Source organism: Coregonus clupeaformis, chromosome 28, assembly GCF_020615455.1.
Source record: "Coregonus clupeaformis isolate EN_2021a chromosome 28, ASM2061545v1, whole genome shotgun sequence".
NCBI classification, from domain to species: Eukaryota; Metazoa; Chordata; class Actinopteri; order Salmoniformes; family Salmonidae; genus Coregonus; species Coregonus clupeaformis.
The window spans coordinates 135935-161997 of NC_059219.1; the positions used below are offsets into that span (position 1 = coordinate 135935).

At 48.5% G+C, this 26063-nt stretch overlaps 1 protein-coding gene across 1 annotated transcript in view; it reads right to left on the reverse strand.

Moving 5' to 3' along the window:
- Positions 1-42: 42 nt before the first annotated feature.
- LOC123482117 (calcium-transporting ATPase type 2C member 1-like) overlaps positions 43-26063 on the reverse strand; it is a 49922-nt gene continuing 23901 nt past the window's right edge. Inside the window, exons 2-26 of the mRNA XM_045208450.1 lie at positions 25362-25466; positions 24962-25078; positions 15917-16006; positions 15761-15796; positions 15402-15463; positions 14685-14793; positions 14374-14523; positions 14089-14233; positions 11420-11486; positions 10588-10712; positions 10376-10473; positions 10078-10173; positions 9784-9873; positions 7184-7288; positions 6852-7008; positions 6568-6738; positions 6246-6343; positions 4923-4973; positions 4336-4502; positions 4104-4172; positions 2274-2390; positions 1640-1787; positions 1017-1112; positions 736-877; positions 43-218 (exon numbers count right to left, since the gene is read on the reverse strand). Coding sequence (XP_045064385.1) covers positions 85-218; positions 736-877; positions 1017-1112; positions 1640-1787; positions 2274-2390; positions 4104-4172; positions 4336-4502; positions 4923-4973; positions 6246-6343; positions 6568-6738; positions 6852-7008; positions 7184-7288; positions 9784-9873; positions 10078-10173; positions 10376-10473; positions 10588-10712; positions 11420-11486; positions 14089-14233; positions 14374-14523; positions 14685-14793; positions 15402-15463; positions 15761-15796; positions 15917-16006; positions 24962-25078; positions 25362-25466 — 2745 coding nt within the window. The 3' untranslated portion in view covers positions 43-84. The remainder of the gene's footprint in view (positions 219-735; positions 878-1016; positions 1113-1639; positions 1788-2273; positions 2391-4103; positions 4173-4335; positions 4503-4922; positions 4974-6245; positions 6344-6567; positions 6739-6851; positions 7009-7183; positions 7289-9783; positions 9874-10077; positions 10174-10375; positions 10474-10587; positions 10713-11419; positions 11487-14088; positions 14234-14373; positions 14524-14684; positions 14794-15401; positions 15464-15760; positions 15797-15916; positions 16007-24961; positions 25079-25361; positions 25467-26063) is intronic.

Consider the following 26063-nt stretch of genomic DNA (forward strand, 5'->3'; position numbering starts at 1 on the left):
CATAACCCCCCCCCCAACTGCAAACAACCCAGCCCCGCCCCCTCCTCGCCGCTATCTACTCCGTTACACAGAACGCAATGTGCGTCATACATCGTGGAAGGAGTCTTCTTCAGCCACTGTGGTTCTCCTCTCCCTCACTCCTCTCCACCTCTCGATCCACTTTATGGCCTCAGAGACCACGCAGACAGAGGACGTGAGGCCCACCAGGAACAGCAGGTCTGGAATGGAAGAAGGGACGGACTGTTACTACAGCACATATAAACCATCACCCCCATCACTAACAGACCAGGGCCCGTCTCAGAACAGGAGAGCTGACGTAGGATCAGGTCCCCCACCCCCGTCCATTCATTAGGGCGGCAGGTAGCCTAGAGGTTAGAACGTAGGGCCGGTAACCGAAAGGTCGAGGGTTTGAATACCGGAGTCGACAAGGTGAAAAATCTGTCGCTGTGCCCTTGAGCAAGGTACTTAACTAATTGCTCCCGGGGGCGCTGTACAATGGTGACCTTGGCCGTGATCCTCCTCCCTGTGGATGTCTCAGGGGGAGTTGGGATATGCAAGAAACACATTTCCATTTCACACTGTAACAGGACAAATATAAGCACCCCTCAAATTATTATTATGATATAAAAGGCTAAACTGATCCTAGATCAGAACTCTTCTGAGACACTTTATGAATATGGGCCCTGAAGGCTTAGGTTTAATCTTTAGCTCAGTGGGCTAACATGTCTTTCTTACCAAAGATGCTGAGGCTCTCTGTCTGGAAGACACTCTGCAGTGGAGGGAAGTAGATGACCGCCAGCTGGCCCATGATGGAACCCAGCACCGCGTAGCAGAACATCTTGTTACTGCACAGGCCCATCTCATGGACCATACGAGTCTGACAGAGAGATGGGGAGAGAGAGAGAGAGAAAGTCATCATCAAGCATATGAATCAACAACAGATCCTAGGTGACATGTTTCTGCCCACCAATCTTTCAGATCCTTCATCCTTGTATAGGGCACAGCAGTGTACCCACCTGTGAGCGTGAGCTGAGTGCGTTGAACATGTCGAAGAACACAAAGCAGGTGAAGGTCATGGTGGTGTCTCTGGGAGTGATCAGGTTGTCCTGAAGCTGAGAGGATGAGATACAAACACATTGATGGAAATATGAGTCAACTGATACAGGAAATAGGTAGGGATTGGCTTGGATTCACTATTAAAAATGATCATTGGGTTTTTCTTTTCTGTGCTCATGGATGTATTACTTTACTCTCAACCCACATGTCCCGCATCAAAAGCAAATCAGGAAACCACGTAGTTACAGTACATAGTAGACCACGTAATTACAGTACATAGTAGACCACGTAGTTACAGTACATAGTAGACCACGTAATTACAGTACATAGTAGGCCAGGTAATTACAGTACATAGTAGACAATGAAATGACAGTACATAGTAGACCACGTAATTACAGTAAATAGTAGACCTCGTAATTACAGTACATAGTAGACCAATAAACAAACAAAAAATATATCTTATGAACACAAAAACAAAATGCAATACACAGTCTGATTATAACAGACCAGTAATAATATTGATTTGACAGAAGTTTGGTCATGCTGGTGAATGATGAAGAACACTACTATGATTACTACTTGCCTCTCTCCAGAAGACGAACAGGGTGCCGCATACGATGACGAGTGCCGACACCAGCACCTTGACGAGCAGACCGCGTGTGAGGATGCTGTCCCGCACGTTTCTTGGAGGCTTCCGGATCACATCCTTATCCACTGGCTCCACTCCCAGACTAAGGATGACAGAGGATTACATGGATTTCCATCTACGGTAATTACCATTAACTATTTTTTACACAAAGCATCAGTAATTGCGACTTTAAATTTGGTGGATTTAAATATAAAAGCGGCAGGTAGCCTAGTACTTAGAGATTTGGGCCAGTAAGCGAAAGCTCGCTAGTTCGACTCCCCGAGCTGACAAGGTGAAAAAATCTGTCGATGTGCCCTAATTGCTCCAGGGTCACCATTGATAATGGCTGACCCTGGCCGTGATCCCACTGTCCCATGGTTGGGATATGCAAAAAACGTATTTCCATTTCACACAAGCGTATAATACAAACTTGTACATGTGTGAAACAGGACAAACATAAGCACCCACTAAATTCTTAAATGACACCAAATTCTTAAAATGATTTATTATATACAATCTTGTGAAACTGAAAGCAGACCATTTCCATGACAAAAGACTACATTTCCCATAATGCTTTGTGGGGTGTCACCTCTGAGCGGGAGGTCCGTCCATGATGATGTTGATCCACAGGATCTGCATGGCGTTCAGAGGGTTGGGGAAGTTCATCAGCGTTGCCAGGGAGATGAGGGTGAGCGCTGCGATGCTCCTAGGAAACACAATAATGCCAATTTTATAATATTTACAGTGAGGGAAAAAAGTATTTGATCCCCTGCTGATTTTGTACGTTTGCCCACTGACAAAGAAATTATCAGTCTATACTTTTAATGGTAGGTTTATTTGAACAGTGAGAGACAGAATAACAACAAAAAATTCCAGAAAAACGCATGTCAAAAATATTATAAATTGATTTGCATTTTAATGAGGGAAATAAGTATTTGACCCCCTCTCAATCAGAAAGATTTCTGGCTCCCAGGTGACTTTTATACAGGTAACGAGCTGAGATTAGGAGCACACTCTTAATGGGAGTGCTCCTAATCTCAGCTTGTTACCTGTATAAAAGAAACCTGTCCACAGAAGCAATCAATCAATCAGATTCCAAACTCTCCACCATGGCCAAGACCAAAGAGCTCTCCAAGGATGTCAGGGACAAGATTGTAGACCTACACAAGGCTGGAATGGGCTACAAGACCATCGCCAAGCAGCTTGGTGAGAAGGTGACAACAGTTGGTGCGATTATTCGCAAATGGAAGAAACACAAAAAAACTGTCAATCTCCCTCGGCCTGGGGCTCCATGCAAGATCTCACCTCGTGGAGTTGCAATGATCATGAGAACGGTGAGGAATTAGCCCAGAACTACACAGGAGGATCTTGTCAATGATCTCAAGGCAGCTGAGACCAAAGTCACCAAGAAAACAATTGGTAACACACTACGCCGTGAATGACTGAAATCCTGCAGCGCCCGCAAGGTCCCCCTGTTCAAGAAAGCACATATACATGCCCGTCTGAAGTTTGCCAATGAACATCTGAATGATTCAGAGGAGAACTGGGTGAAAGTGTTGTGGTCAGATGAGACCAAAATTGAGTTCTTTGATATCAACTCAACTCGCCGTGTTTGGAGGAGGAGGAATGCTGCCTATGACCCCAAGAACACCATCCCCACGTCAAACATGGAGGTGGAAACATTATGCTTTGGGGGTGTTTTTCTGCTAAGGGGACAGGACAACTTCACCGCATCAAAGGGACGATGGACTGGGCCATGTACCGTCAAATCTTGGGTGAGAACCTCCTTCCCTCAGCCAGGGCATTGAAAATGGGTTGTGGATAAGTATTCCAGCATGACAATGACCCAAAACATACGGCCAAAGCAACAAAGGAGTGGCTCAAGAAGTAGCACATTAAGTTCCTGGAGTGGCCTAGCCAGTCTCCAGACCTTAATCCCATAGAAAATCTGTGGAGGGAGCTGAAGGTTAGAGTTGCCAAACGTCAGCCTCGAAACCTTAATGACTTGGAGAAGATCTGCAAAGAAGAGTGGAACAAAATCCCTCCTGAGATGTGTGCAAACCTGGTGGCCAACTACAAGAAACGTCTGACCTCTGTGATTGCCAACAAGGGTTTTGCCACCAAGTACTAAGTCATGTTTTGCAGAGGGGTCAAATACTTATTTCCCTCATTAAAATGCAAATCAATTTATAACATTTTTGACATGCGTTTTTCTGGATTGTTTTGTTGTTATTCTGTCTCTCACTGTTCATATAAACCTCCCATTAAAATTATAAACTGATCATTTCTTTGTCAGTGGGCAAATGTACAAAATCAGCAGGGGATCAAATACTTTTTTCTCTCACTGTACAAGAAATTGGCCCATATTCCATTTTTTCAAGGAATCTATTTATCAAAAAGTTAGCTCTCCACCACTCACGTGCTCAGCTGGAAGCGGACAAAGTTTTTAATGTTGTTGTAAATTCCTTTCCCTTCCTCGATGGCAGACCTAAAGGACGAAACATTATGACAGAAATATTAACTCATTTTGGTATCCTAGCAAAGACACATTTCTAGAAACCATGATGGCTTTGAAGGCCCATTGAGTTTACTAACTGGGTAACACTTTATATATAAAGTGTTACTGCAAACTGTTTAAAAAGTTTCCTCACAAGATGGTCTGGAAGTCATCGTCCACTAGGATCATGTCTGCTGCCTCTTTACACACGTCAGTGCCCGTCTGGCCCATGGCAACGCCGATGTCTGCTGCTTTCAGCGCTACAGCATCATTCACACCATCACCTGTCATCGCCACCACGGCACCAATGTTCTGGAGAGACTGGAATGAGAGAGGGAGCGAGGAGATAGAACAGTCAATCCTTGTAATAAATCCAAATTATAGTCATGAATTAAACTCCTGAAAGAACACAACAGTTTTTAGTTAATGAATCAAGTTCCTTGATCTTGATTGAAGTCATTCCTTGAGATTAAAGGGAGTTGAAATTGGCTATTTTATGGAGTGTATTTTCTAATAATTGTGTGATTTTCTTCTCTAGCACTCGTAACACTAGTGACTGGAAAACCACTAGGTATACCGTAGACACTTCCCCGTGACTGAATGTGAGAAATTGTGGTGGGAGTTGCCAGAGACTTCCCAGGCCTTTGGAGCCACATGCTGCCAGGCCAGGCGCTGCCTACGCAGAACGGGCACTCACACAATCTCATGCCAGCTGGCTGACACTTGGCCGGGGCCACTCACCTTGACTATCTTCAGCTTGTGTCTGGGGCTGGCCCGGTAGAACACCACTATCTGGAGGAGGCAGAAACATCACCCTGTTAACCCTGCCCTGGTAGACATCACCCTGTTAACCCTGCCCTGGTAGACATCACCCCGTTAGACATCACCCCGTTAGACATCACCCCGTTAGACATCACCCCGTTAGACATCACCCCGTTAACCCAGCCCTGTTAGACATCACCCTGTTAACACAGCCCTGTGTTGGAGTGTTTTACAGCTTGATAACAAACATTTAATAAAAGCTCTGACGAAGGCCAAGAGGCCGACATGTGAGCTTCAATATAAATAAGTGATAACAGCAAGAGCAGCGTGAGGGTTTCTCTGTATGTGAACGCAATAAAGGTATTCAATTCAATAAAAAAAGTACATAAAATAAAAATAAGAGAGCCGCACACTCTAGGACAGGGATCATCAACTAGACTCAGCCGGGGGTTGTTTTATTTCTTGAGCGGATGGTCAGGGGGCCGGAACATAATTACAAATAATTTGTAGACTGCAAATTGACTGCAAGAAGCCCAAACATATATAATATTGGACTAAAACATAATAATTTCAAACCTTGCTTACATTTGTATATGATCACGCCTTTCTATTATGAGTGGAAATACTTGGGAACAGATTTCCCAAATTAAAATCACTTGGAGCTGATTTCCTGGTGTTTTTACAGTTTTTTATGTCCAACAATGAAAATTCAACAATTATTTATTTATTTTTTGCTCAGAAAACTTGGGGGGCCAAATAAAACCACCGGCCCACGGGCCGCCAGTTGGGAACCCTGCTCTAGGAGCTCAGATGCAATAATTTAATAACCAACGTTTCGACAGACAAGCTGTCTTCATCAGGGTATATTAATACTAGCCATATATATATATATATTTTTTTTTAAAGATATGCATATATATGTATTTATATGTACATATGTATGTGTATATTTGCAAAAATTATATATGGGGGATTGGAAGAGATGCAGACAATTACATTAATGGAAGCTTCAATCTATCTGCAATATTAAAGCTGATCTACCCCCTAAAACACTAAAAATATCTATATACTTTCCTTTTTTTGTGTGTGTTCTACTCCGCTAGCCAGCACCTCGCCTAAGCAGGTGTGTGTTTCTTTCACCTCTACATTCAATTTAATTCAAACAACTTTATTTGTCCACTAAGGACAACTACTATGTGGGCTATGTGAAGACGATACACTCTGTACTATTTAAAGGATTGTGTGTGAGTCAGAGAAAGAGTCACGGTGTATTAGAGCCTGCGTGTGTTGATATGTTCCTACCCTGGGCACTATCTGAGACAGCTGTTGGAGGTCCATCTGGTCCACCTCCTCTCCAGACAGAGACTGAGAGCCCTTGGTGTAGATTCCCAGACGGCCCGCTGAGGACACACAAGGACACACATACACACACGCACGGTCAGACATTGCATCCCCATTTCATCATATATTTTATGCAGAAACTTCTCTCAGAGGTTACAAGAGAGAGATTACAAGTTACAAGAAGGAGATTACAAGTTACAAGAGGGAGATTACAAAAGGGAGATTACAAGTTACAAGAGGGAGAAAGAGATGTAGATAGAGAGGAAAACAAAGTGGTCCTCACCTATGGACACAGCGGTCTCCTGGGAGTCTCCAGTGATCATCTTGATGGCCACTCCTGAGCTAATGAGAGTTCCCACAGCCTCTTTGACCCCTGACCTGGGCGGATCGATGATGCCCACCAGGCCCAGGAACGACAGGTTGCCCATCTCCGAACCCGACGCAAACGCCAGAACTGCGGCGGAAAACAAGACAGAAGATTACGTTGTTGTTACTTTAGCGAAAATAAGGCGTTTCTTGGAATCGTGCCAATGACACTGGCCACTTCCACCTCCAACCCCACTTTACCTCTGAGGCCTGAAGATCCCATGTAACTCTTCTGCTGCTGGTAGAGCTCCCTCTGCTGGTGGTTGAGAGGTAGTGTTGCACCTCTGCTGTGATAGTAGCTACAGAAGCGGATGACCTGCTCATAAGCCCCCTTCATGTAATACACACCTGGCTGGTCCTGAGGTAACAACACATCACCAAGGAGAGAAAACACCATGATACACTCATTGCACTGAACCTCATAGGACAACACTACTACAGATATAATGGTTATTTGCGTGTGTACATGTTACATAGAGGAGACAGTGCAGTGAATGTGGAAAGGCATAAGGATGTTGGTGCTCTGGGCTGACCTGCTGAGTGCGGTGGACACAGCGGACGGCCATCCACTTCTGTTCTGAACTGAAAGGGTTTTCCTCCAGACGTACATACTCCTGCTGCTGACCTTCTAGACCCATCTGCAGGAAACACACACACGTTGGTGACCGCCTTGTGTTCACCTTTGTGTGTGTGTGTGTGTGTGTGTGTGTGTGTGTGTGTGTGTGCCAGAGAGAGTGAGCGTGTGAATCTGCATGATGGTTTCTCCCTCTCTAGGGACTGGTTCGTTTTCTAGTCACATCTTCTCAGCCCAATTTAGCCGTGCATGACCCGTGGGAGTGTGTATTCTCGCTAGTGACACACAGTCATCGAACCGAGTCTGGAAGTGTCTCACACACACACACAACCATATGCAAACGTACACACACACACACGTCACAAGAGTTTCCGTCTCCAATTGCAATTACGACAGCGTTGTCATGTCACACAGTGTTACCAAGGCAGTCGCTCCCACGGGGCATGAGACTAGGTCCTGTCAGTCTACTGTTTGTCTATGATACTGTGTGTTAATAATCTGAAGGGTCTCACAGACACACATATAACCCCTGTGTGTTAATAATCTGAAGGGGTCTCACAGACACACATAACCCCTGTGTGTTAATAATCTGAAGGGTCTCACAGACACACATAACCCCTGTGTGTTAATAATCTGAAGGAGTCTCACAGACACACATACAGTGGGGAAAAAAAGTATTTAGTCAGCCACCAATTGTGCAAGTTCTCCCACTTAAAAAGATGAGAGAGGCCTGTAATTTTCATCATAGGTACACGTCAACTATGACAGACAAAATGAGAGAAAAAAAATCCAGAAAATCACATTGTAGGATTTTTCATGAATTTATTTGCAAATTATGGTAGAAAATAAGTATTTGGTCAATAACAAAAGTTTCTCAATACTTTGTTATATACCCTTTGTTGGCAATGACACAGGTCAAACGTTTTCTGTAAGTCTTCACAAGGTTTTCACACACTGTTGCTGGTATTTTGGCCCATTCCTCCATGCAGATCTCCTCTAGAGCAGTGATGTTTTGGGGCTGTCGCTGGGCAACACAGACTTTCAACTCCCCTCCAAAGATTTTCTATGGGGTTGAGATCTGGAGACTGGCTAGGCCACTCCAGGACCTTGAAATGCTTCTTACGAAGCCACTCCTTCGTTGCCCGGGCGGTGTGTTTGGGATCATTGTCATGCTGAAAGACCCAGCCACGTTTAATCTTCAATGCCCTTGCTGATGGAAGGAGGTTTTCACTCAAAATCTCACGATACATGGCCCCATTCATTCTTTTCTTTACACGGATCAGTCGTCCTGGTCCCTTTGCAGAAAAACAGCCCCAAAGCATGATGTTTCCACCCCATGCTTCACAGTAGGTATGGTGTTCTTTGGATGCAACTCAGCATTCTTTTCTCCAAACACGACGAGTTGAGTTTTTACCAAAAAGTTATATTTTGGTTTCATCTGACCATATGACATTCTCCCAATCCTCTTCTGGATCATCCAAATGCACTCTAGCAAACTTCAGACGGGCCTGGACATGTACTGGCTTAAGCAGGGGGACACGTCTTGCACTGCAGGATTTGAGTCCCTGGCGGCGTAGTGTGTTACTGATGGTAGGCTTTGTTACTTTGGTCCCAGCTCTCTGCAGGTCATTCACTAGGTCCCCCGTGTGGTTCTGGGATTTTTGCTCACCGTTCTTGTGATCATTTTGACCCCACTGGGTGAGATCTTGCGTGGAGCCCCAGATCGAGGGAGATTATCAGTGGTCTTGTATGTCTTCCATTTCCTAATAATTGCTCCCACAGTTGATTTCTTCAAACCAAGCTGCTTACCTATTGCATATTCAGTCTTCCCAGCCTGGTGCAGGTCTACAATTTTGTTTCTGGTGTCCTTTGACAGCTCTTTGGTCTTGGCCATAGTGGAGTTTGGAGTGTGACTGTTTGAGGTTGTGGACAGGTGTCTTTTATACTGATAACAAGTTCAAACAGGTGCCATTAATACAGGTAACGAGTGGAGGACAGAGGAGCCTCTTAAAGAAGAAGTTACAGGTCTGTGAGAGCCAGAAATCTTGCTTGTTTGTAGGTGACCAAATACTTATTTTCCACCATAACTTGCAAATAAATTCATTAAAAATCCTACAATGTGATTTTCTGGATTTTTTTTCCTCAATTTGTCTGTCATAGTTGACGTGTACCTATGATGAAAATTACAGGCCTCTCTCATCTTTTTAAGGGGGAGAACTTGCACAATTGGTGGCTGACTAAATACTTTTTTTCCCCACTGTATAACCCCTGTGTGTTAATAATCTGAAGGGGTCTCACAGACACATATGTAACCCCTGTGTGTTAATAATCTGAAGGGTCTCACAGACACACATAACCCCTGTGTGTTAATAATCTGAAGGAGTCTCACAGACACACATATAACCCCTGTGTGTTAATAATCTGAAGGGGTCTCACAGACACACATATAACCCCTGTGTGTTCTTATTGTTTTGTAGCCAGGGTGCTAACGCCGTCGGCTAGCAATGTAATGTGTATATACATGTATGTGTGTGTGTGTGCATGTGTGTGTGTGTGTACCTTCATGGCCAGGGCGATGAGGGCCCCCTCAGTGGGGCGTCCCATCAGGGTGTTGTTCCTGATGACCGCGTCGTTGCATATACAACCAGCCTATAAGATAGCAGAAGGACAAGAGGTTATGACATCACAGATGGTAGCCCAGATCCCTTTACCCATGCCATCGTAGAGGGACAGTTCACCACATTTTCTGTGCCTATCCTGCATTATCAAATTAGTGCAGATGAAGGAGAAGAAGTCACTTTAGACTATTGAGATTTACCCCAACGACCACATATCTGTCCCAGTTTCTCTCACCTCTACAATCTTGCTGACGGAGGTGTTGGAGAAGCCATGGATCTCCTCCCCATGCAGTAACACCTCCCCGGCTCCGTTGTAACCCACGCCCGTCACCTGGCAGAGAGGACAACATGGAGGTCACAGAAAAACAATGAAGATCAACAAACATCCCCCCAAACATTTTTGTGAGGTAAACCCTTATTTCACCAGGTAAATTGACTGTGAACACATTCTCATTTACAGTAATGACCTTGTCAGATGACAAAATAACAGTCCCTCAACTAGGCAGGAGGAAATAGCCTCACACACAGTGTACCTCAACATGTAGTCCATCGGCGGTGAACAAGTGAGTGACGGTCATCTCGTTCTTGGTCAGAGTCCCCGTCTTGTCTGAGCAGATGACATTGCAGCAGCCTGGATGATGGAGGAAGTGATGGGGTGAAGTTAAACTAGACAGACCCAGATACACACACACCAAACTGAGTCTTAAGGCAGAGCTCGGCTCATTTCACATCCACCAGACCCTACCAAGTGTCTCCACGATGGGCAGCTTCTTGATGATGGCCCTCTTCTTGACCATCCTCATCACACCCAGGGCCAAGGTGACCGTCACCACGATGGGTAGACCCTCAGGGATGGCTGCCACCGCCAGGCTGGGGTGAGAGGGGAGGGGTGGAAGAGAGAGGAGAAGAGCGCGGGAAAACCGCTAAGTCTTTACTTGAAGAGAGTACAGTGTACATTGGCATTCATACCAACTTCATTCACAACACCTCACTTCACCTTCCAGTAAGATGTGAGCAAAGAACACCTTCACAATAATGTAAATACAGGTTGAGCAAGGTTCTCTGCACACCCCAAGGTACTGACGGTGCAAGGGAAGTGATAAGGAATGATAAAATCTCTGAACTCACTGTTTTGCTAAATCAACACAATGACATAGCACCAATTGTGTGATTGCAATACATAGTGCTTTTTTACTTAAAAAATAACAAAATGCACTGACATGACAGGAAGTGTAACCTTAACCCTTATCTTACTGAGCTCACCCCCGTAACCAGGCACATGACAACAACCATAAAACCCCCATTATGCTCTGCTAACCTACTCAGATGTCACACTAAATTAATTAGTGTTATCAAAAAGATCCCTCACACAACCCTCACATGGCATTCTGCCCTGGGGAACACTAAACATACTGTTTTGTTAGATTAAACTTGATCCTGTTTATTAGTCTATGGTAGAGAATATGCCCACATATTGGGATATGTTGACAATGACAGAAACATTGTCAAGGGCAACACATCATTTATACAAAGCACTGTATTATTTGCATATATAGAATATACAAATTGAGGCTTACCTGACACCAATGGTGAACATGTCTAATAAGCGTTTCCCCTGGAGCCAACCAACCAGCATGATCACCCCTGAAACCCATGGCAACACTCATTTGTGGTGGTTAGCCATGTACTGGCTTGGAGCATTAACAGTATATAGACAGTATTAACTGGCTGGGGGCATTAACAGTATATAGACAGTATTAACTGTCTGGGAGCATTAACAGTATATAGACAGTATTAACTGGCTGGGATCATTAACAGTATATCGATAGTATTAACTGGCTGGGAGCATTAACAGTATATATACAGTATTAACTGGCTGGGAGCATTAACAGTATATATACAGTATTAACTGGCTGGGAGCATTAACAGTATATATACAGTATTAACTGGCTGGGATCATTAACAGTATATATACAGTATTAACTGGCTGGGAGCATTAACAGTATATCGATAGTATTAACTGGCTGGGAGCATTAACAGTATATATATACAGTATTAACTGGCTGGGAGCATTAACAGTATATATACAGTATTAACTGGCTGTAAGCATTAACAGTATATATACAGTATTAACTGGCTGGGAGCATTAACAGTATATATACAGTATTAACTGGCTGGGAGCATTAACTGTATATAGAGAGTATTAACTGGCTGGGAGCATTAACAGTATATATACAGTATTAACTGGCTGGGAGCATTAACTGTATATAGAGAGTATTAACTGGCTGTAAGCATTAACAGTATATATACAGTATTAACTGGCTGGGAGCATTAACAGTATATATACAGTATTAACTGGCTGGGAGCATTAACAGTATATATACAGTATTAACTGGCTGGGAGCATTAACTGTATATAGAGAGTATTAACTGGCTGGGAGCATTAACAGTATATATACAGTATTAACTGGCTGGGAGCATTAACTGTATATAGAGAGTATTAACTGGCTGTAAGCATTAACAGTATATATACAGTATTAACTGGCTGGGAGCATTAACAGTATATATACAGTATTAACTGGCTGGGAGCATTAACTGTATATAGAGAGTATTAACTGTCTGGGAGCATTAACAGTATATATACAGTATTAACTGGCTGGGAGCATTAACTGTATATAGAGAGTATTAACTGTCTGGGAGCATTAACAGTATATATACAGTATTAACTGGCTGGGAGCATTAACAGTATATATACAGTATTAACTGGCTGGGAGCATTAACTGTATATATACAGTATTAACTGGCTGGGAGCATTAACTGTATATAGACAGTATTAACTGGCTGGGAGCATTAACAGTATATATACAGTATTAACTGGCTGGGAGCATTAACAGTACATAGACAGTATTAACTGGCTGGGAGCATTAACAGTATATATACAGTATTAACTGGCTGGGAGCATTAACTGTATATAGACAGTATTAACTGGCTGGGAGCATTAACAGTATATATACAGTATTAACTGGCTGGGAGCATTAACAGTACATAGACAGTATTAACTGGCTGGGAGCATTAACAGTATATATACAGTATTAACTGGCTGGGAGCATTAACAGTATATATACAGTATTAACTGGCTGGGAGCATTAACTGTATATAGAGAGTATTAACTGGCTGGGAGCATTAACAGTACATAGACAGTATTAACTGGCTGGGAGCATTAACAGTATATATACAGTATTAACTGGCTGGGAGCATTAACTGTATATAGAGAGTATTAACTGGCTGGGAGCATTAACAGTACATAAACAGTATTAACTGGCTGGGAGCATTAACAGTATATATACAGTATTAACTGGCTGGGAGCATTAACAGTATATATACAGTATTAACTGGCTGGGAGCATTAACAGTATATATAAAGTATTAACTGGCTGGGAGCATTAACAGTACATATACAGTATTAACTGGCTGGGAGCATTAACAGTATATATACAGTATTAACTGGCTGGGAGCATTAACAGTATATATACAGTATTAACTGGCTGGGAGCATTAACTGTATATAGAGAGTATTAACTGTCTGGGAGCATTAACAGTACATAGACAGTATTAACTGGCTGGGAGCATTAACAGTATATATACAGTATTAACTGGCTGGGAGCATTAACTGTATATATACAGTATTAACTGGCTGGGAGCATTAACAGTATATATACAGTATTAACTGGCTGGGAGCATTAACAGTGTTAGGGTTCTCCCCAGGATTCTGTAACAAGGTGGTGCTGCTGAGTACTTTGTTTTTGAACACCTGTAACTGCCATTTCCTGCAATCTAGATTAAAAAAAAAAATCTTAAATGATAACAAATAAAGTAAAAAAAATAGATCATTATTTTAATTTTTTATGATTATATAGTGGCGCAGCCAGTCCAGAAGGTGTCGCAGCGCCCCTCCTACATTCTTTGGGAGAACTGGAGTATACTGAATATATAATATACCTGTATATACAGTATAAACTGTCTTGGAGCATACAGTATAAGTCTATAGAAAATGCCTCTAGGAGAGGTAAACAAGAAAATGCCTTTGGAAACATACCATATATAATACTGTATATGCCATTAAGCAGACTAAGTCACTTTTTATCCAAAGCGACTTAGTCCTGGCGTTGCAAGCGCCATGCTCTACTAACTGAGCCACACATGACCACGAGAACAAGTGCAAGTTCGAGAACAAAAAAATATAAATTACCTATGATTCCAAAGGAATAGAGCGAGAGCTGTTTTCCAAGCAGGTCCATGCTTTTCTGTAAAGGTGTTTTAGGGGCTTCCTCTGCTTGCATCATCTTAAAAACCTCTCCAAATTCAGAATTTTCTCCTGTTCCTATGACGATACCCTATAAAGACAAAAACAAAAAGGTTACACAATGATATAAGACGTTATAATCACAATCTGTAACTTTAATTTCCAGCAAGAAGTTCTGCTCCATCACTTATTGGTAAACTGTTGGGATGGATCATGGTGACATTGTGGTACCTTGGCTTTGCCACATCGCACCAGGGTTCCCATGAAGGACACATTGCTGCGGGAGGTGATGTCATTGTTGGTGGGCTGGTGGGACGTGCACTTGGAGCAGGGAGTGGTCTCTCCTGTCAGACTGGACTCATCCACTGATAGGTCAGTTGCCTGGGAGAGAGAGAGGGGTGAAAGGGTCGCTCACTATGGCCAGCCACAGCTAGTGAAGTCTTTATTACATCTAGGCACCTTCCAGATCTGTGTTTAAGTGGAAGGGTGACGACGACGGTATCTTTTTATAGCTTCTGAACGGGTGTGTGTGTATAATATACCTCAAAGAGTCGTAGATCAGCCGGGACTCTCTCCCCAACAGAGAGACAGACAGTGTCTCCAGGGACCAGCTCCCGAGCCAGCATGCGCTCCAGGTGTCCTTCCCTCACACTAGAGAGAGAGAGGGGGGGGGAGAGATCGAGAGAGAGAGAAACAGAGAGAGCGAGAGAGATATGGATAGAGAGAGAGTGTGTGTGAGCGACAGAGATTGTGTGAGAAGGAGAGCGAGAGAGCGCGAGAAGAGACAGAGAGAGAGGAGAGAGAGACAAAAGAGGGAATTGAAATTTCAAGCCAGGCTGTAATCAGGCAATGACCATCATAATGCTACAGTGTGCAAGCTATCCTACACTATGCTAGTTCCACCACCAGTATCCAAGGGCAACAGCTTGTAACAGCCTGGGGATATGGAAGAGAGTGTGTGTGTGTGTGTGAGTATTTTGAGGGGAGGGGGGGGACTTGTGTTTGAAGTGCAAATCTGGCCCTCTGGATCATATTTGAAGTGGAAATTACATAAATTTCTCCATGTCCCCTTTTCACTTGTTTCAGGCGGTACCAGTACTTTCTTTATCCCAGGACGTGTGCACTAAGTCTACGGGAGTGACGTTGGTCCTAAGCTGCTTCCACTGTGTTAGAATGTCATTCCATATGTAGATACAATTAGTGATGGGTGAGTAAGAAAAACATAACAGAGCATTGGAGCTGAGAGAGGCAGTTCTCACCAGTGGCATTCTGGAGGCACAAGTTTTCCCAGCTCTTCAAGGGACTTCTCGGAGCGGTATTCCTACAGAGAAACAGAGAGCAGGGCTGAAACAACTCTCTATGAATGTCTTTGATCAGTTTTCATGCCCCTCATAAATGATGGAACAGCCATGCATTTCCAATGTTCTCTCTACGGAGACGAGCCACACACACACACACACACACACACACACAGCCGTCTGTTCTGTTCCACTGTGATCTATTAGGCAACTGGCTTAGTATTCTGAGAATACACCATGACATCTGCAGAGAAACACACTGACTGACTCCCTGTGAAAACTAACACAGTCCACAGTGAAGGCAAATAAAGAGGTCTTACCTGGACAAAGGCAACTGTAACCACTATTATAATGGCCTGTCAAGGAGGGGGGGAGGGGGAGAGAGAGAGAAGGATAATAGGTTAGTGCTTAACTCTCCATTCTCTGTAGTACCCAGTCTAATCCGTTGTCACCGACACATTTCTGGAGCACCTTACCACTGTGATGCTGATGGCATCATCAAACTGGTGCATTAGCACACTGATGACAGCAGAGGCCAGTAGCAACATGATGAGAGGATCCTTAAACTGGAGAGAGAGTGAGAGAGACAGAGAGAAAGCCATCATTGAGCTGTTGCACTGCACGATCAATACCAAATGTTCCACATCTGATGTGATGGGTAGTGACTTGTGTGAGTGAGTGAGACTATATAGAACCGAGTCAGAATAAGGGACTCTGTACAGAGAGAGTCGGAAGCCCATTAATTTGTCATACAGGTCCCGGAAGCACCTGGAACGTTTTCTGTCACACACATACAGTCTACTGTATCTCAATGACACAGTAATACTTTCAGTGACACGGCAAACCTCCAACACAGTAGCTACACAGTCAGAGACATCTGCACTCGGCTCCACAGCCATGACTACATCTCCTCTACATGTGAAACCTTGCTGGCAGACAGAGAGAGAGTAATGGCTGAATGTAGCCTGGTTCCTCTCTGGCAGACAGAGAGAGAGTAATGGCTGAATGTAGCCTGGTTCCTCTCTGGCAGACAGAGAGAGAGAGTAATGGCTGAATGTAGCCTGGTTCCTCTCTAGGTTTCTTCCTAGGTTCCTGCCGTTCTATGGAGTTTTTCCTAGCCACCGTGCTTCTACATCTGCATTGCTTGCTCTTTGGGGTTTTAGGCTGATTTAGAGTAGAGGGGAGACTCACTAAATCTATAAATCACCTTGCATCATAAATAACTACTCAATATTATTTGTAGATCAGTCAGTCATTTACATTTACATTTACGTCATTTAGCAGACGCTCTTATCCAGAGCGACTTACAAATTGGTGCATTGCTTATAGCCAGTGGGACAACCACTTTACAATGTTTTTTTGTTTTTCTTTCTTTCTTTGGGGTGGGGTAAGGGGGGGGTAGAAGGATTACTTTATCCTATCCCAGGTATTCCTTAAAGAGGTGGGGTTTCAAGTGTCTCCGGAAGGTGGTGAGTGACTCCGCTGTCCTGGCGTCGTGAGGGAGCTTGTTCCACCATTGGGGTGCCAGAGCAACGAACAGTTTTGACTGGGCTGAGTGGGAACTGTGCTTCCGCAGAGGTAGGGGGGCCAGCAGGACAGAGGTGGATGAACGCAATGCCCTCGTTTGGGTGTAGGGACTGATCAGAGCCTGAAGGTACGGAGGTGCCGTTCCCCTCACAGCTCCGTAGGCAAGCACCATGGTCTTGTAGCAGATGCGAGCTTCAACTGGAAGCCAGTGGAGTGTGCGGAGGAGCGGAGTGACGTGAGAGAGCTTGGGAAGGTTGAACACCAGACGGGCTGCGGCATTCTGGATGAGTTGTAGGGGTTTAATGGCACATGCAGGGAGCCCAGCCAACAGCGAGTTGCAGTAATCCAGACGGGAGATGACAAGTGCCTGGATTAGGACCTGTGCCGCTTCCTGTGTAAGGCAGGGTCGTACTCTCCGAATGTTGTAGAGCATGAACCTACAGGATCGGGTCACCGCCTTGATGTTAGCGGAGAACGACAGGGTGTTGTCCAGGGTCACGCCAAGGCTCTTTGCACTCTGGGAGGAGGACACAACGGAGTTGTCAACCGTGATGGCAAGATCATGGAACGGGCAGTCCTTCCCCGGGAGGAAGAGCAGCTCCGTCTTGCCGAGGTTCAGCTTGAGTATCGGTCACAATTTACCCATTATACATCATGGTTTGATGCTCTCAAACACGGCCACTGACTGCACAGTGGGAGAACAGGCCCAATCTGTCATGTCTGGGCAAGCCACTAATTAGCCAGCCAATGGCCCTGTGTTGCTGTCGCTTCCTTTGACAGGATAATTGAGGTGGCGTGGGGAGCGGACAAAGCACTGAGTCTACAGTAATTAGTGTGTTCAATACTTACATAGCGGTTAGAAATCAGGTACGAGTGACATTAGTGTTTGATTAAAGGCCTCCAGAGTCCTGATTTCCTGGTTACTTCTGACAGGAACAGGAGCCTGCTATAGGCCAATTACCTTCATAAACCTGACATCACACTCTGGGATTTTTGAGGTGCAAATAATCACGCTGTCTCTCCTGTACACACAGTTACCTCTGTAGTCAGTAGGGCTGCCTGTAGTCTACTAGCATATGGAATTCAACTGTTCTATGGTTACTTGTCTGTTTTGCCTTGCACTTCAATTAACACAAGGACATCACAGTCCTTGACTATGTATGCGCTTCCACCCAGGCACCCACTGTTGGCCTCTCAGAGGGATGGATTCAACACCACTATGTACCCACTGTTGGCCTCTCAGAGGGATGGATTCAACACCACTATGTACCCACTGTTGGCCTCTCAGAGGGATGGATTCAACACCACTATGTACCCACTGTTGGCCTCTCAGAGGGATGGATTCAACACCACTATGTACCCATTGTTGGCCTCTCAGAGGGATGGATTCAACACCACTATGTACCCACTGTTGGCCTCTCAGAGGGATGGATTCAACACCAACATGTACCCACTGCTGGTCTCTCTAAGTGATGGATTCAACACCAATATGTACAGTGCTTTTAGAGCGCAGTCTGATAACAGTGATCAATGACTCTTCACGCCACCATTTTATCCTCTGGGATGCTAAAACAGATGAAAATCTGCAGCGGCAACGAGGTGCAGCGACGGGGGAGATTATGATGATGCCAAACTAATGCCTTGTGCTGCTTTCTCACTTTGCTGCTAAAAATACTGGTGAGAAGATTACACACACACACACACACACACACACACAATATTATTTCTCTCTAATGCTGGAGGGCCTTGTCGGTGCGTGGCAGCCCTGTTTGATGCTACAGGCCAGCTCACTGAGGCATGGAGCTGAGCTGATGGTGGGATCCTCCAGGAGACTGGGAGAGATGGAGCTGAGCTGATGGTGGGATCCTCCAGGAGACAGGGAGAGATGGAGCTGAGCTGATGGTGGGATCCTCCAGGAGACAGGGAGAGATGGAGCTGAGCTGATGGTGGGATCCTCCAGGAGACAGGGAGAGTATCACGTCGCTGCTCTGTTCAGTACAGACAACCTGCCTGACTGGCACAGCCCAAACTAGTGACAGATTAATGACCCGAATACTTGTAGCGCTTCACTCAATTTGTGTGTGTGTGTGGCAATGCTGCTTCTGACAGATTTCACGCACACACAAACAAACTAGCTAGTTAGACTGGACCATCTCTGGTAGTTCAGTAACTCAGTAAGGGCGCATCAGGCCTCAAGCCATTACACCAAGGATTAATCTGATCTGACAACACTGAGAGGAGCCAGGGGAGTAGGGGAGTAGGGGAGTAAGGGAGTAAGGGAGTAGGGAGGGGAATAGGGGAATATGGGAGTAGGGGAATATGGGAGTAGGGGAAATGGGGAGTAGTACTCTCCCAATTCAGACGATAGGGAAGGATGAATACGATAGTGGTGAACGAATACCGTGATTAATATTCTAGATCATTTAAAAAAATCTAATCTTGAGTACTGTCCTGCCTTTCCATGGACGTTGACCCTGTCACCTAGGGGAGTTAGGTTTGGGTCTTAAGCGTTCTGGGACAAATGGCTTTGAGAAAATACCATAAAATATGGAATGGAGAAATTGGAAAATGGTGTTACTGATAGAACAGCCTCTGATCTGGTTCAATCTGGCTAGATCTAAAGTGCCTCTGTAATTATGATTAGTACTTAAAAAAAAAAAAAAAGATTTCCCCCTTGCAATTTCAACAAACCAAACCTCCAAAGTACAGCAATGGCTCATGGCGTAATTACGTATTTTTTGATAAGTTTCCATGGCAACAGGAGGCTGCATCTCATGTCAACCACGTGATGAGTAAGTGGCTGATCTTTCTTCTTTTTTGGCACAACAGCAGGGTATCAAAGGGGGTGAAACAAAGAAAGAAGAGAGAGAGAGAGGGGGGGTGAGAGGGGAGAGAGAGAGTGGGGGGGAAGAGAGTAGGGGCAAGAGAGAGAGTAGGGGCGAGAGAGAGAGAGAGAGAAAGGGAGAGGGGGGAGAGAGAGACAGGGAGGGAGAGAGAGAGAAAGGGGGGAGAGCGAGAGTGAGCACGGGGAGAGCGAGAGCGAGGAGAGCGAGCGCGGGGAGAGCGAGAGCGAGCGCGGGGAGAGCGAGAGCGAGCGCGGGGAGAGCGAGAGCGAGCGGGGAGAGCGAGCGCGGGGAGAGAGAGGAGAGCGAGCGCGGGGAGAGAGAAAGGGGGGAAGAGATAGCGCGGGGAGAGCGAGTGCGGGGAGAGAGAGCGAGCGCGGGGAGAGAGAGCGAGCGCGGGGAGAGAGAGCGAGCGCGGGGAGAGAGAGCGAGAGCGGGAGAGAGAGAGAAGGAGCGAGCGCGGGGAGAGAGAGAGCGAGCGAGCGCGGGGATAGAGAGAGCGCGGGGAGAGAGAGAGAGCGCGGAGAGAGCGAGAGCGGGGAGAGAGAGCGAGCGAGCGCGGGGAGAGAAAGCGAGCGAACGCGGGGAGAGAGAGAGCGAACGCGGGGAGAGAGAGAGCGAACGCGGAGAGAGAGAGCGAGCGCGGGAGAGAGAGAGCGAGCGCTGGGAGAGAGAGAGCGAGCGCGGGAGAGAGAGAGCGAGCGCGGGAGAGAGAGAGCGAGCGCGGGAGAGAGAGAGAGCGAGCGCGGGAGAGAGAGAGCGAGCGCGGGAGAGAGAGCGAGCGAGCGCGGGAAAGAGAGAGAGAGCGAGCGAGCGCGGGAGAGAGCGAGCGAGCTGGGAGCGAGCAACGCGGGAGAGAGCGAGCGAGCGCGGGAGAGAGCGAGCGAGCGCGGGAGAGAGCGAGCGAGCGCGGGAGAGCGAGCGAGCGACGGAGAGAGCGCGGGAGAGCGAGTGCGGGAGAGAGAGCGAGCGCTGGGAGAGAGAGCGAGCCCGGGGAGAGAGAGCGAGCGCGGGGAGAGAGAGCGAGCGCGGGGAGAGAGAGCGAGCGCGGGGAGAGAGAGCGAGCGCGGGGAGAGAGAGAGAGCGCGGAGAGAGAGAGCGAGAGCGGGGAGAGAGAGAGAGCGAGCGAGCGCGGGGAGAGAGAGCGAGCGAGCGCGGGGAGAGCGAGCGAGCGCGGGGAGAGAGAGAGCGCGGGGAGAGAGAGAGAGCGCGGGGAGAGAGAGAGAGCGGAGAGAGAGAGAGCGGGAGAGAGAGCGAGCGAGCGCGGGGAGAGAAAGCGAGCGAGCGCGGGGAGAGAAAGCGAGCGAGCGCGGGGAGAGAAAGCGAGCGAGCGCGGGGAGAAAGAGAGCGAACGCGGGGAGAGAGAGAGCGAGCGCGGGGAGAGAGAGAGCGAGCGCGGGGAGAGAGAGAGCGAGCGCGGGGAGAGAGAGAGCGAGCGCGGGGAGAGAGAGAGCGAGCGAGCGCGGGAGAGAGAGAGCGAGCGAGCGCGGAGAGAGAGCGAGCGAGCTGGGAGAGAGCGAGCGAGCGCTGGAGAGAGCGAGCGAGCGCGGGAGAGAGCGAGCGAGCGGGGAGAGAGCGAGCGAGCGCGGGAGAGAGCGAGCGAGCGCGGGAGAGAGCGAGCGAGCGGGGAGAGAGCGAGCGAGCGGGGAGAGAGCGAGCGAGCGCGGGGAGAGAGCGAGCGAGCGAGCGGGAGAGAGCTGAGCGAGCCGGGAGAGAGCGAGCGAGCGCTGGGAGAGAGCGAGCGAGCGCGGGGAGAGAGCGAGCGAGCGCGGGGAGAGAGCGAGCGAGCGCGGGGAGAGAGCGAGCGAGCGCGGGGAGAGAGAGAGCGAGCGCGGGGAGAGAGAGAGCGAGCGCGGGGAGAGAGAGAGCGAGCGCGGGGAGAGAGAGAGCGAGCGCGGGGACTGTATATATATTTTCTGTTGTATTTCTGACTTTATGTTTTTTTTTACCCCATATGTAACTCTGTGTTGTTTTTGTTGCACTACTTTGCTTTGTCTTGGCCAGGTCGCAGTTGTAAATGAGAACCTGTTCTCAACTGGCTTACCTGGTTAAATAAAGGTGAAATAAAATAAATTAAAAAAGAGAGCGAGCGCGGGGAGAGAGAGAGCGAGCGCGGGGAGAGAGAGAGCGAGCGCGGGGAGAGAGAGAGCGAGCGCGGGGAGAGAGAGAGCGAGCGCGGGGAGAGAGAGAGAGCGAGCGCGGGGCGAGAGAGAGCGAGCGCGGGCGAGAGAGAGCGAGCGCGGGGCGAGAGAGAGCGAGCGCGGGGAGAGAGAGAGCGAGCGCGGGAGAGAGAGAGCGAGCGCGGGGAGAGAGAGCGAGCACGGGGAGAGAGCGACGAGCGCGGGAGAGAGAGAGCGAGCGCGGGGAGAGAGCGCGAGCGCAGCGGGAGAGAGAGAGCGAGCGCGGAGAGAGAGAGCGAGCGCGGGGAGAGAGAGAGAGAGCACAGGGGGGAGAGAGAGCACAGGGGGAGAGAGAGCACAGGGGGAGAGAGAGCACAGTGGGGAGAGAGAGCACAGTGGGGGGAGAGAGCGCGGGGGAGAGAGAGTGAGCGGGGGGAGAGAGAGTGAGCGCGGGGAGAGAGAGAGCGAGCGCGGGAGAGGGGGGAGAGAGAGCGAGCGCGGGGAGAGAGAGAGCGAGCGCGGGGAGAGAGAGAGCGAGCGCGGAGAGAGAGAGAGCGCGGGAGAGAGAGAGAGCGCGGAGAGAGAGAGAGCGGGGAGAGAGAGCGAGCGAGCGCGGGGAGAGAAAGCGAGCGAGCGCGGGAGAGAAAGCGAGCGAGCGGGAGAGAAAGCGAGCGAAGCGGGAGAAAGAGAGCGAACGCGGGAGAGAGAGAGCGAGCGCGGGAGAGAGAGAGCGAGCGCGGAGAGAGAGAGCGAGCGCGGGGAGAGAGAGAGCGAGCGCGGGGAGAGAGAGAGCGAGCGAGCGGGGAGAGAGAGAGCGAGCGAGCGCGGGGAGAGAGAGCGAGCGAGCGGGGAGAGAGAGAGCGAGCGAGCGGGGAGAGAGAGCGAGCGAGCGCGGGGAGAGAGCGAGCGAGCGCGGGAGAGAGCGAGCGAGCGGGGAGAGAGCGAGCGAGCGCGGGGAGAGAGCGAGCGAGCGGGAGAGAGCGAGCGAGCGCGGGAGAGAGCGAGCGAGCGCGGGGAGAGAGCGAGCGAGCGCGGGGAGAGAGCGAGCGAGCGCGGGGAGAGAGCGAGCGAGCGCGGGGAGAGAGCGAGCGAGCGCGGGGAGAGAGCGAGCGAGCGCGGGGAGAGAGCGAGCGAGCGCGGAGAGAGAGCGAGCGAGCGTGGGAGAGAGAGAGCGAGCTGGGAGAGAGAGAGCGAGCGCGGGGAGAGAGAGAGCGAGCGCGGGGAGAGAGAGAGCGAGCGCGGGGACTGTATATATATTTTCTGTTGTATTTCTGACTTTATGTTTTTTTTTACCCCATATGTAACTCTGTGTTGTTTTTGTTGCACTACTTTGCTTTGTCTTGGCCAGGTCGCAGTTGTAAATGAGAACCTGTTCTCAACTGGCTTACCTGGTTAAATAAAGGTGAAATAAAATAAATTAAAAAAGAGAGCGAGCGGGGAGAGAGAGAGCGAGCCGGGAGAGAGAGAGCGAGCGCGGGAGAGAGAGAGCGAGCGCTGGGGAGAGAGAGCGAGCGCTGGAGAGAGAGAGCGAGCCGGGAGAGAGAGAGAGCGAGCGGGGCGAGAGAGAGCGAGCGCGGCGAGAGAGAGCGAGCGCGGGGCGAGAGAGAGCGAGCGCGGGGAGAGAGAGAGCGAGCGCGGGGAGAGAGAGAGCGAGCGCGGGGAGAGAGAGCGAGCACGGGGAGAGAGCGAGCGAGCGCGGGGAGAGAGAGAGCGAGCGCGGGGAGAGAGCGAGCGAGCGCGGGGAGAGAGAGAGCGAGCGCGGGGAGAGAGAGAGCGAGCGCGGGAGAGAGAGAGAGAGCACAGGGGGGAGAGAGAGCACAGGGGGGAGAGAGAGCACAGGGGGGAGAGAGAGCACAGGGGGAGAGAGAGCACAGTGGGGGAGAGAGAGCACAGTGGGGGGAGAGAGCGCGGGGGGAGAGAGAGCGAACGCGGGGAGAGAGAGTGAGCGCGGGAGAGAGAGAGCGAGCGCGGGAGAGGGGGAAGAGAGAGCGAGCGCGGGAGAGAGAGAGCGAGCGCGGGGAGAGAGAGAGCGAGCGCGGGGAGAGAGAGAGCGAGCGCGGGGAGAGAGAGAGCGAGCGCGGGAGAGAGAGAGCGGCGGAGAGAGAGAGCGAGCGGGAGAGAGAGAGCGAGCGCGGGAGAGAGAGAGCGAGCGCGGGAGAGAGAGAGCGAGCGCGGGGGAGAGAGAGAGCGAGCGCAGGGGGAGAGAGAGCGCAGGGGGGAGAGAGAGCGCAGGGGGAGAGAGAGCGCAGGGGGGAGAGAGAGCGCAGGGGGAGAGAGAGCGCAGGGGGGAGAGAGAGCGCAGGGGGAGAGAGAGCGCAGGGGGGAGAGAGAGCGCAGGGGAGAGAGAGCGCAGGGGGGAGAGAGAGCGCAGGGGGGAGAGAGAGCGCAGGGGGGAGAGAGAGCGCGGGGGAGAGAGAGCGCGGGGGGGAGAGAGCGCGGGGGAGAAAGAGCGCGGGGGGAGAGAGAGCGCGGGGGGGGGGCAGCATCCCTCATTCTCTCCATCTCTCTCTGTGTGACGGACAGAAACGGCCTCTCAGGGTGGCAGCTCTATATTTATCTGACCGCTCATCACTTTGCTTCTGGCCACGGAAGACAGAAACCAGGCAGAGCGGCCCAGATTTTTACTCCTCTCCCTCCCTCCTACCCCAGAGGACACTGGGAGCTTTTGTCCTTGCTGAAGAAGCCAAGAGCGAACCAAGAGCGGGGCGGAGGGAGGACAGCAGGTGATCTGTGATATTTCACATGTACTAAACACTACAGCATGTAGGGAGCTGCTTCTGAAACCTGAAGCCCTACTGCAGCATTGACTTCAGCACTCGCTGGAAATGTCTAGTGGTGGGATGCTGTGCTAGAACTCCAGCATCAAAGCCAGAATGCATCAAGTGTGAGGGTGTTCCCCTTTTTGCTTATTTAGTCTTCATACACATTTACTACAACGCCATAAAAATGTTATGAATTTCAGGTTTTGGTAGCTTCCCTTCACTCTCCAGGGAGTTGTAGTTTTTCTGCTTGACGTCTATCCGCCACTCACCTGGGAGATGTACTTCTTCCAGAGAGGCTCCTCCTCATTGATGTCGAACTCATTCCAGCCATGGTAGGCACGGCGACGGGTGACCTCACTGTGGGTCAGGCCGTACTGCAGGTCAGCCTGAGGGAAGGAGCATGGTTACCAACAACAACGGTGTCAGGTGACTAGCGTGTGATCATGAGATGAGGGGCTCACCCTTTAATGTGCTTGAGGGGCGTTATTTGACACCAAGTTCACAGTGATGCTGACTAGGTCTAACTCGTGTCACCTAGCCATCTTAAGATGAATGCACTGACTAAGTCGTCTGGATAAGAGCATTTGTTAAATGACTCAAATGTCTATGCACTAATAGTAATGGAATACAATGTACTAAGTTCTACATTTTTCACTGTGCCATACATACCTGCAGGACACACGTTACTTCATTCACTGGTAGTTCGCTGGCTTTTTTTGAAGTTAGTACTGGAACCATGGTCTCATCTTCACACTGGGGTTGTCTCTCGGAAAGCTGCAACAAACAGACAGACACACAATAACATAATGAAGATCAATAAATATTCATTATCCTTGTATATAGCCCCGTTATTGTTATTGTTTTTGTCTTACTATTTTTCCTTTAGTTTATTTAGCAAATTTGTCTTACTTTCTAAAAACTCTACTAGTTAAGGGCTGGTAAGTAGCATTTCACTGTAAGGTCTACTACACCTGTTGTATTCTGCGCATGTGAAATTTTCTGGGGGGGATTTGATTTAATGGAATCAAAAATGTAATCCCTTGCATATATAGTGTAGTCCAGACAGCTTGATGCTACAACAACGCCCACAGAGATTAGATGGTACCCCTTCTCATCATGCCATAGCCTTTGCTATACCATAGCTTTAAGATTAAGGCTGCACTTAGCTCCACTATGCTAATGCTAGTTCGGCCATTAGGCCAGATGTCCGCCAGTCAGCCAAACAATATCACTCACACAGAGGTCAGGCATATCAGGACTTAGTCACAAACAACACGCTTCATGGGGGTCGCTTGCTAAGGCTTTTTTGTGATTGTTTTTTTCAAAAGACCAAAAAAGCATGCTGGGGAAAAAAATAGTACTTCATAGCAA